Below are 11,724 nucleotides of genomic sequence, written 5' to 3'. Positions count from 1 at the left end.
TTTTTTTTTTTTTTATCTGATTAACCGATTTAATCGAACTTAATAATCGGCCAACTAATCGATTATGAAAATAATCGTTAGCTGCAGCCCTATACAGGAGCCATGTTGTAGGGGGGGTCTAGCGGTCCCAGATTTCACAAAGTATTATTTAGCTGGTCAAATGGTGGTACTGCACAAGTGGCTCACGGGTGACTCTGAAGACGCAGCAGTGGTGGTGGAGGCTGCTTCGCTGGGATCATATGCAGCTCTGGCTGGACTTCCTTTGAGGGGTCTCAAAGCTCCATATGAACTCACGGTGTCTATGAGAGCTACGATTATGACATGGTGGTCCATTTGGAGACAGCTGAGTCTGACACCGCAGGGGTGGTCTCTGCACAAAACCCGCTTCTGTCCCACTTCTTAAATATACCCGATTTTCATGTCTGGCCTGGAATGGGAGTAAGAACGCTAGGAGATCTTACATTAAACAATACACTTCTAACCTTTGACCAGCTACAGGAGAAATACCACGTCCCTACGGCTTATCTGTTCCGCTACCTACAGTTGCGCCATGCCTTCCAGAGCCAATTCGGGGGGTTGACTTGCGTAATACAGATGTCCCGTCTGGAGACATTATTGCGCAGAGAAGGCCTCACTAAACCGCTCTCAGAGGTGTATAGGCATCTTTTTCATACATCCTTGGCACATGCACTTAAATGTAAAGGCCTCTGGCTAGCTGATGCACCTGCGCTTACGGATGAGGACTGGGAGGATGTGTGGGATTACCCCTTTAGCCACTTGGTGTCTGCCCGAGATAAGCTCATTCAATTAAAAATTTTACACCGGGTGTACTTCACTGCGGCGAGACTAGCCTGCATTTATGGGGGCAGCAGCTTTGAATGTTGGAGGTGCTCTGATTTGCCGGCGGGTCTTATCCACATTTTGTGGACCTGCCCGCGAATCAGACCATTCTGGCTCGAAGTTACTAATTTTGTCACAATTTGTTGATGTGCCCTTTAATCCTGATGTGCGTACATGTATTTTAGGGCTAACGGAACAACTAGCTCCTACCATTGCGAGACAGACTTTCATGGGAATTTTGTTATACTGTGCCAGGAAGGTGGTGATATTGCGGTGGAGGCAAAGTACACCTCCAACTATATTAGACTGGAAGGGCCTAGTGAATTCATACCTAAGCCTCTACAAGTCTACGTATCAGAGTAGGGGATGCCCTAGTAAGTTTACTAAAGTCTGGGGAGGATGGGTGGACTTGGCAGACACAGCGAGCTGAGTGGACTGGCCTATTCCATGTGACGGTAATGAAGTTACTGCATACGGGGGGATGAGATGCTCTGTATAAGTCACCTCTGAACATGTTCATTATGTTACTCTGTACAACCTGTAGTGCCATGTGATATGCTGCTACTCCGGGGGGATGGGGGTACACACACTTTTCCAGGGGGAGGGGAGCGTATGTTTATGTTTAAAAGAAGTTAACCCCATGGTTGGGAATGGCCCATACAGTGTTAATTGTTGCACTTTTTAGTGAATAGCTGTCATCGGTGGCTTGTCAGTGTGTGTGACAAGCCACCGATGACAGACTCTCGCTCACACGCGCTCGCTCACTCTCACGCGCTCGCTCACTCTCACGCGCTCGCTCACTCTCACGCGCTCGCTCACTCTCACGCTCTCGCTCACTCTCACGCTCTCGTCACACACACTCACACTCTCACACACACTCACACTCTCACACACACTCACACTCTCACTCACACTCACACTCTCACTCACACTCACACTCTCACTCACACTCACACTCTCACTCACACTCACACTCTCACACTCTCACACACACTCACACTCTCACACACACTCTCACTCTCACACACACTCACTCACTCTCACACACACTCACTCACTCTCACACACACTCACTCACTCTCACACACACACACAGAGATCATGTGATGCTTAGATTGAACACAGGTAATTGTGACTTCTGAAGGTAATTGGTTGCACCAGATCTTATGGAGGGGGGTGAATACATGTGTGGACCACTTTTACGTTTTGTTTTTTCCCCCATTTTTTTATCACAAGTTATTTTCTTGCTTTCACGTCACCATTTAGGACCATTTTATGTGTGTGTATCACTTGTAATCCAAATAAAAGTGAATTTTACTTCCAGGCGCTAATGCAACAAAATAGGGAAAATGCCAAGGGGGTGAATACTTGTGCAAGCCACTGTATGTGGTTCTTGAGAACTTGTCCAGTCTCTGGATTGGAGCTCTGCTGTCTTGACATGATCCTAATTTTGCTTTGGTGTACTGAAGGTGCGAAAAATGCTCCCTGTTTCATTAATCCTAATGAACACTGGTGAACCTGGCTTGTTTCTGTACTGTTCTTCCTAGTACACTTTTCACAGCATAGAAGTTAACCAGTCTGCAGAAAACTGCACTTGTCTCTTCCGCCTACCAGACTATTGGTTGCAAATGGTATATATGTAATATTTATATGCACAATTTTATATTTTCCTTACCAAAAACAAATAACCTTGTTTTAAAATTGTTTTTTTTTATTGTTCAGGACTTGAAAGCTACAAAAGTAATTCAGTTTTTATGTTTTGGTATTGTGTATCCTACCCATTTCCTGAAACAGAAAAATGTAATTTTAGTTATTTTTACATCTTCAACGGTTTTGTGAAATAATTTTTTAATATCCGTCATATTTTAATATTTTGTGGAATAATTAAAATGATTGTATTAGAGCAAACGTCTTTGCTGTCCATGACTTGATGTAATGGTAGAAGCGGACAGGGCACATACAGTATTATAATGGTGGTGCAGAGTTTGCTGCTCTGCCTTTACAGGGAAAGAAGATAATATTGTCATATTATTACAGGATTAGGCAGGCCCGGGGCATTGCCACATGAGAGGGTGTAATTGTGGCTCTGCGAGTACTGGCTTCTCTAGGTTTTCTTCTTTCTTTTTTTGTAACCTATGGGCAACGCTGGAGGGACAAATTATGAAGCAAAGGGTACATGCTGGGAGCTGATGCCGTAGGCTGTATGCTGCAGATTGTTGAATATTTGACATGTCATTCCCAGAAGCTCATTTAAACTACAGTTAACAATTTGACCGAGTTTCCCTGCAGTGGGTGACTATCTGTATATTTTAGACACAAGGACGCACACCTTTTATGTAAATATGTAATCTTGTGTTTTATATGAATGTTTTGGTGTTTATTTCAGAGAGAACTTGCCCAGTCACTTTAAATTTAAGGACTATTGCCCACAAGTTTTCCGAAATCTCAGGGAGCGGTTTGGAATAGATGATCAGGATTACCAGGTAACGTCTTGACAAAGTTGGATTTGCTTGCTGATCTAAAGTTAAAGCTTAAACCCAGGAATATATAAAAGACACAAATGAATGCACCTTACTATTCCTTAATGTTACATTGAATGTATATGGTATTGCATGCAGTATGATTACCTGAATTTGATTTGCTATTAGCCTCTTGCAAAATTGCCTGTACAGAGGAACATAGACTGAAAGAGGAGGAGAAAAAAAACAAAAGGAGCCAATTGGTTGTGCTGCAGTGCTCATGTACTAACAAGGAATATTCTGAACGGAGGAGGTAGGAGGAGGGAGCAAGTAGCGGAGATATGAGCTTGTGGGTTCCTGCTCCTCTTTTTTTTCTCCAGTGTTTAGTCACAAGCTGGAGTAGATAAGGGTAGGGTACTTGTAAATGTTACCTGGCTGCAACACGAAAAAGCAGGTCCCCTGTCTTGCTAAATGGGACTGTGCTGTCTGGCAGGGCTGTGTAATCTCTGAACGAAATAGCAGAAATATACAACGTTTGGTTATACAGATCCCATGCATGTGTTTCATCTGTGTACAGTATTGTATTTTTCTATGGAGTTCAGCTTTAAAGATATTTCTGTTGTAACTCACTCACATTAAGATCTTGGTTTCTTTGTCCTATATAGAGGCACACAGGAGGAGTAGTAATAGAATGCTGGGTTATATGCAGCTTCATTCAGGAAAGCAACACTGACAAACAAAAAACTGTTGAAGACGCGCCACTATAACCCCGTCCACAGTGCTTTTACTGGTCCAGAGCCATCTCGCAGCCTCTGGTGTGTACCAGTCTCTGAAGACTCACTCTGAATAAGCCCATGGATGGGTTTGATATACTGGAATGTGACATTGAGGGTATTGTGCTCTGCTAGTAGCACCTTCCTTACCCCTGGATACTGTGTTGGTTAATCGCAGAGCGCTCTTCGGCTTCAGAGCAGGAGTGCATGTTTGGTGTACCTCAGTCTTGGATTATTCCATGTGTAAGCATACCCCTGTAGAGGCAACATCATCCTGGCCTGTGACACTTTCCTTACCCTTGTGTACTGTCACTTAGCCAAAGAGCACTTTTTATTTTCACAACAGGTGTACTTGCTTGGTCCACCCCAGTCTGATATTGCCATTTATTCAAGTACGCCTTGCTAGTATGCCACTAACGGAGGGATGTCGGGGTATATTACATTTGAGCATGTTGTGCTCTTGGCACTTTTTGGAATAATACATTCTGTGTCAGCTAGCCACAGAGTGCTCTCTTTTTCTGAGTAGTGTGACTGCTTTGGCTGTGGCCAGACTCTATGTAGTATACACGTATGCCTTTGTGAATGGAACCAATACCCTGGTATTTAGTGTAGAACACTATACAGCAGGGCTCAAAATTTCCACTCGCCCCCTCGCAAATTGCGAGTGAAAATTGCGAGTGGAAATGAAGCCATTGAGTCAGGCACTCCTCGGGGCGGCTTCTCTCCTCCTCACCGACATGATGACAGCGCTCCCTCGTCCGTCCGGGGTCGCAGGAGGGAGCGCTGTCAGGATGGCCGAGCGAGAGAGAAGCCGCCCCGAGGGGGAGAGAAGCCGCGCTCGCAGCTGTCAGGATGGCCGAGCGGTGAGGAGATCGGAGCCGCTGTCAGTTTCAGGATGACAGCGGCTCTGTGCGAGGCAGAGCGGGGGATCGGTAAATATCATTGATATTTACAGATCCTCCGTGTGAAAAGGACAAACACTGGAGCGATCGTCTGTCGTCTGATCACTCCAGTTTTTGTAAATAACTGGGGACACATAGTGCTATGTGTCCCCAGTTATGAATGAACAGGCGGTGATTTACATTACAGTCTGTTCATTCTGGATTTCCTCAATGGGGAGTAGCACTCAGTACAGAGGCTCCTCCCCATTCAGAAACTATTGATAGTAAAATATTTACTATCAGTGTCTGAATGAATGGGAAGCCTCTGTACTGAGTGCCTCCCATTCATTGAGTGCTGAGGCTGTAGAAAATAGAAATTGAGGATTTGGTGTCCTCAATTTCTTTTCTTTTTCTAGAGTAGTGTGCCACTAGCGTTGATGTCATCCGCTTGAGACAGTGTGAAGTGTGCGTGCACGTTTGTTTTCTTTGTCACCCCTGGCTTACTAGTAAAACTCTTCCTGCTGTTCCAGCCAGCCAATCCCAACATCTGCTGCTTCTGTTTTGAGTTTGTTGAGCTGTTCTGGTGATTGTTTTATGTATTGGGTTCATCATGTCTTGCCATAGATGTTCTGAGGACATTCCTGCTTCTGGGGGTACATTTTCTTCCTTTTCTCCTGCTATTGAGCATGCCTCTGTCACCATGGGGACCTGATAGTGGACTTTCTTTCACCAGGAACACCTATTACCAGGATCATTCTCATCTCTAGCTAATTTACCCCCTTCATCTGAGCCTGTGATCTGCTCTGAATCCTCCAGACCACTACGGCTAATATTAGGACAGCCATTGCTACTTTAATGTTCCCATTCTACCTACTTAGTAGCCACTGGCGGAACTACCAGGGTCGCAGTGGTTGCAATTGCGACCGGGCCCTGGCGTTCCGCCACTTTGGGTTGGGGGGCAGCGAGGAAGAAGAGCCCCCCCCCCCCCAAGCAGGGGCGGACTGACCAGTCGGGCACTGCCCGAGGGCCGCGGCCAGGGGGGCCCGTCACCCGGTGGCATAGCGTGGGGGGGGGCGTTACCCAGTGGCATAACGTAGGGTGGCCCAGTGAGATTCGGACCGGCGCCAGAGATGACCTCTCACCTTGCAGGTGGACTCAGCTTGTGCGAACAAGAACAGTAACCTTGAAGACTGGTGAATCTGGCATTTTAGTCCACTTGTAGCAAAAAGATTTTTCCAGTGCCGCCTTTTCTGGATAATTTCCTTTTGTGAGGACTGGAGATATCCTAGGCCAAGGGTCAGCAACCTTAAACACTCAAAGAGCCATTTGGACCCGTTTCCCACAGAAAAGAACACACCGGGAGCCACAAAACCCAGGACCGGACCTCACTGGGCCCCCACCCACAGCCTCAGGCCCCGACGGTAGTTCTGCCCCTGGACAGGGAGCCGCAGCAGAGGGATGAAAGGGCCACATGCGGCTCCGGAGCCGTAGGATGCTGACCCCTGTCCAATGCCTTCATGGCCTCCATCTGATCCCCTAGAGGAATTTCCCTTAGACAAGGAACTCCTTGAAAAATGGTTTCTACATTATACTGTATAGATCAACCAGTCATTCATCTTAATGGAAATCTCGCTGCATTTCTTTTCCTTCTGTGACTTCACTGAAGTTCGGCTGAACCTCCGTATTGATTTCCTAGTCTGAGTCAACCAGTTGGACTTTGTTCTATTTTGACCGTGGCCTAGCTGTGTAAAACTGTCTGGATGGACTGCATTCTTATGCAAAGTGAACAATCCTCTTTTTTTACAGCTTATTATGAGGTTTCTATGATGCCCTTCTGTACAGTTGTGTTGGTTTATTAGAGGCACTTGGTGTCTTGTATGGCACTTATGACTGTCCAAACACAATGAGCCTTTGTAGAAAATTCCCAGAGGAAATCCTTATTAACTTACGTTTCAAGCAAGGCAGCTCTTTGGCCTTATTCCCAACGATGCCATGTCCAATTTTTCTGATGATCATTCTTGGTACCTGCTTCAAGACAATCTGTTCACATGATTGATCTTTATCAGTCATCAGCTAGTTCTCCTGCACTCTTTTGCAGATCGGTCTGTCTTCTATGCAGTCCACAGATCTTGTTGTAGTGTCTGTACCCGACTCGGCTGTACCCCCCTTTTTTTTTTTTTTTTTAGTGTTCACACTGTTTTACAAGATTTTGGTTGGAAATCCATGTATCTACGTCTAACCCTGGTTCTGGTGATAATTTTCTTCTTTTTTCAGCATTTTGTTGCATGAGATTTACCTTCTCCTACCTGGATTACTCTAGGTTTTAGGGCTGGCTGCAGCTAACGATTATTTTCAAAATCGATTAGTTAGCCTATTATTACGTTTGATCGGTTAATCGAATAAAAAAAAATAAAAAAGGCTCCAGTGATGGACTACTAGTTTGTATTGAGATTGTAGTCCATCACGGGAGCAAGCTTGGAGCGGTGGTAAAAAAAAGTGGTGTAAAATATAGTACATTATACAGCGGCGCAATGCGGAATACAGCAAATCGCATCAATAGTAATTATACTATAATGTACTATTGCTTGGATTTGTAGTCCTCTGTAGCTGGCGTTATTCTGCATTGCGCCGTATAATTTATTGGTGGGATTTGTAGTCCTCTATAGATGGTGGTATTCTGCAGTGCGCTGTATAATGATTATACGGCGCAAAGCAGAATATCACTGACCAGTTATAGAGAAACAACAAATTGCAGCAATAATATATTACACAGCGCAATGCAGAATATCACCAGCTGTAGAGGACTACAAATCCCACCAATAATACATTATACAGGGTGTTTAATGTATTGTTGCTGGGATTTGTTGTTCCTCTATAGCTGCTGGTATTCTGCATTGCGCCGTATAATTATTGCTGGGATTTGTACTCCTCTACAGCTGGTGATATTCTGCATTGCGCTGTATAATGATTATACGGCGCAAAGCAGAATATCACTGACCAGTTATAGAGAAACAACAAATTGCAGCAATAATATATTACACAGCGCAATGCAGAATACCAGCAGCTATAGAGGAACAACAAATCCCACCAATAATAAATTATACAGGGTGTTTAATGTATTGTTGCTGGGATTTGTTGTTCCTCTATAGCTGCTGGTATTCTGCAGTGTGCCGCTGTATTATACAATGCAGAATACCAATGTATAATACAGCGGCACAATGCAGAATACCACCGAGCACATAGATGGATATAAATAAATCTGGTCGGTGGTATTCTGCATTGTGCCGCTGTATTATACATTGGTATTCTGCATTGTATTGTGCATGGTATTCTGCATGTCCTTATTGACCTCATAGTGTGGTGTATTGGCGTTTGGTTTGTTTTCCTCTTGCCTTATATTTTGGCATTTATTCCTGCAGATATTCTTTTCAAAAATTAATTTTTAAATTTTGCTGCTGTTGCTGACCCCTCAGTAGAATTGCTTTTGGATGTCCCAGTTGTCTGATTGCTACTACTTCTGTGTCCCTCAACGGGCAGAAAATAAAATATGATTTTTGTACTTCTAGTAAAATCTTTTTCTTGGAGTCCATTGAGGGTCATAGGTCCCACCCCTCTGTATTCTTGCCCTATGTACTGCTTACTCACAAAACTGAGGCAGCACAGCTGTGAGTGGGGTTATATGGGAGCCAGGCTTCAACACTTTTTTTGTTTTTCTTCTTTTTGCCAGTGTCAACCTCCTAAAGGCAGCTGCATATAACCCAGTCATGGTTGCTACTTCTCCTGTGTCCCTCAATGGACTTGAAGAAAAAGATTTTTTAGCAAGTACATACATCGTATTTTACCCCCTCCTCTAAACTGGAGCTGAAAGCATTTGTTGTCGTAATATAGAGGTGCAGTGATGTATACATGTACACATTTGCATGACTCAAATTGCAGACTTGAATCCCAGAAATAAAAAATTTTGGCCACAGGAAATTCAGTCTGACATTGGGGTCAGATTGTAAAGCGGGCTGTAAACGGCTACCCCCCTCCTTGTGATTCTGTGCAACATGATCACTAAACACCAGCTCTGCCTTCACACACAATACACTGTCTGGGGGGGAGGGTTGCCGCTATGAGTACTAATGAATGGGGGGGAGCTCAGTGGTAATATACACACATTGTTTGCAGAGCACAGAGGTGGCCATTTCCATGAGGATATGAAGAAGAAAGCTAACAAAATATGAAAGTTTCTGTGTTCATGTAAATCAACTGCATATGCCTTCTTTATGTACACTCGGTGTACATTGCTGGCATATGTTTAAAAAAAAATAACTCTCTGCAAATGTGGAAATGGGCTAAAGCCTGCTTGAAGCTGGCTAAACTGGTTTGTAAAAGCTTGCTGTACACACTGTATAACTGTCTGTAAAGGGCTTGGGATAATGTACTGCACTGATGATGGCCAACAACTCTGATACAGTTATATGCAGTTTAGAATAAATGGCTCTTTGTGTATATGCTGGATGCACAATCGACACAGGAGCAGAGAGAAATACCTGCTTCTGCTCCCTTTTCTAGAATAAGGCTTATTTCCATTATTTGTAGGATTTATGAAGGGAGTGAGAATGCAGATTCCTTCTGTACATTATTCATGTAAAAAAATAGATTCACTGGCTGATGATAAGAACGTTAACTCGTCCCCAAAGTGGCCTGTGTGTCACAACTTACTATACACTGCTTACTCATAGTAAAGTCAGAGTACCTCTCTGCTTGACATGTCATGTTACATTAGAAGTGATTCTGTTCTTTAGTGTTTCGCTGTGTATTTAATCTGAAAATGCTTTGACTTCAGTTCTCCTTTTGAGTATATTGATACAGTGTGTTTCTAATATAGTTTAGTGGGATTTCACTGACATGATTCTCATTGTTCTTTTCTTGTGAATGATCGAGTGCTTAACAGGGATTTGTGGGCTAAATTAGTTTTAAACATTGCTGGAGTCATGCACTAAGTAGTTTCATATTCATGAGTCTTTCTTCCGCTTGGGATAGACTCTATCAAATCCTCTTATTACAGCAAATCTACTTATCAGAATGAACTCAAAAATGTATTTAAATTCCTAGAAGTGCCAGTGGGAAGCCTTTTATTGCCCGAGGGCTGTCAATTCTTGAGCTGTACACTGCCACAATGAAATGCCCATAGCAGACCGAAGACTCATTTCTGGGCATGCCACTTAGTAACTTGTTGCCACAGTAACATGACAAGGGATGTCCCAATGCCATTTTTACAAGAGCAAGTACAAGTACTTTCCCTCAGGTACTTGCTGATACCAATTACCGATAATTTTTCTTAAAGGGACATGTGACATTTTTTCTAAAACAATACAGACTAATGATTTTAGGGCAGTTTCTTTCTAATTATGAAGAACTGAACTGTGGCCTGCCGCACACTGTGTGTCTCTATGGACGCACACAGCTAGGTGCAGACACGGCCGTGAGTGTGCATGCATGGGTGCCTCCACAGCAGCCGGCTAGCTAATGGAGGCACCTGTACAGGGGTGGGGGCTAGTGGTTTGGATACCACTAGAGAAGGAGGGAATAAAAAAAGTTGTTAAAAGTAATTCATGCCTCCATACAAAAAAAAAAACCCCGAAGGATTAATGTCACTTTACAGCTTGGTCTCCATAATTGGTTAGAATGAGGCATTTGACAGCCTTTTGTAACTGCCAACAGTTTGGTCTGACATTTTGTTGTTCGTTTAGGTACATGTTGCTTTCTACCTGCCTGAACATTATGTGCAATGTTTATGCCATGTCACCCTAATTCACTTACATGAACTCTCCTAGCTTGCTCCTAAGCCATATAAGTGAAATGAGGCACCTCATGAGCACTGGATGCCTTGCCTCTGCATCTGAATAATATTTGAAATAGGTATTTCCATGTGTAGATAACATTATACATTCAGGGCAGTGGTGTAAGGCTGGGTTCACACCTAGGCGTATTGAATATGCACGTTTTTTTACCACGTTTCGCGGTAAAAAAAACGCACGAAAAACACGCGTTTCTGAGGGCTACTTGGCTGTATCCCAATGGAAACACCCGACCAAAACGCACCGAAGTACATGTACTTTTTTGGGCGTAGGGCGGTTTCCCACGCGTTCATACTCATGGAAAACCGCCCAGATGGGAACCATGCACATTGAAAATAATGGCATTTCCCTGTTTGAGCGTTTTTCCGCGAGTACGAAAGCGCGTAAGGCTGGGTGTGAACCCAGCCTTACAGTCACAGCAGATTTATGAATCCTCATCAGTGGAGTCCAACAAGATTTTTTCATTGAGCAGGCCTTTGAATTTTGGGTGTCCAGAATTGACGATCTCTTCAAGGACTCTGATTTGTATCTTGTATTATAGCTATGCCACTGGTTTGTGGAATACAAAATATTCATGTTTAATTTCTTGTTTCCAGGTTTCCTTAACACGCAGTTCACCTTACAGTGAAAGTGAAGCGCATGATGGGCGCTTCCTTTTGTCTTATGACAAGACCCTGGCAGTTAAAGAAATATCCAGTGAAGATGTTGCAAATGTGCACAGTATTTTGTCTGATTACCACCAAGTGCGTAAAACTTCATCATAGTAGGTTATACAGTATCTTTTGTATTTTACTTCTGACACACCTTTTGCATGTTTAGAATTCTATCATTTGAAAACAGAATGGGAAATCTCCATGCCATTCAGGACAAATAGATGGCTGTGTAAGAAGGCTTTAGCCTAACGGTGACAATGTGACACCCCACC

General features: G+C 43.7%; 1 protein-coding gene across 3 annotated transcripts in view; it reads left to right on the top strand.

Moving 5' to 3' along the window:
- PIP4K2C (phosphatidylinositol-5-phosphate 4-kinase type 2 gamma) overlaps positions 1-11,724 on the top strand; it is a 55,561-nt gene that overhangs the window by 22,598 nt on the left and 21,239 nt on the right. The window contains exons 3-4 of one of the 3 annotated variants that reach the window (XM_018569454.1): positions 3,258-3,323; positions 11,396-11,542. In XM_018569454.1, coding sequence (XP_018424956.1) covers positions 3,258-3,323; positions 11,396-11,542 — 213 coding nt within the window. Of the gene's footprint in view, positions 1-3,226; positions 3,324-11,395; positions 11,543-11,724 lie in introns of all 3 variants that reach the window. The other 2 variants (XM_018569447.1, XM_018569462.1) reach the window with 2 other exon arrangements.

The sequence above is a fragment of the Nanorana parkeri genome, unplaced genomic scaffold (genome assembly GCF_000935625.1).
Source record: "Nanorana parkeri isolate BGI_ZX_2015 unplaced genomic scaffold, ASM93562v1 scaffold35, whole genome shotgun sequence".
Taxonomy (NCBI): Eukaryota; Metazoa; Chordata; class Amphibia; order Anura; family Dicroglossidae; genus Nanorana; species Nanorana parkeri.
This window is presented reverse-complemented; position numbering and strand designations above follow the sequence as displayed.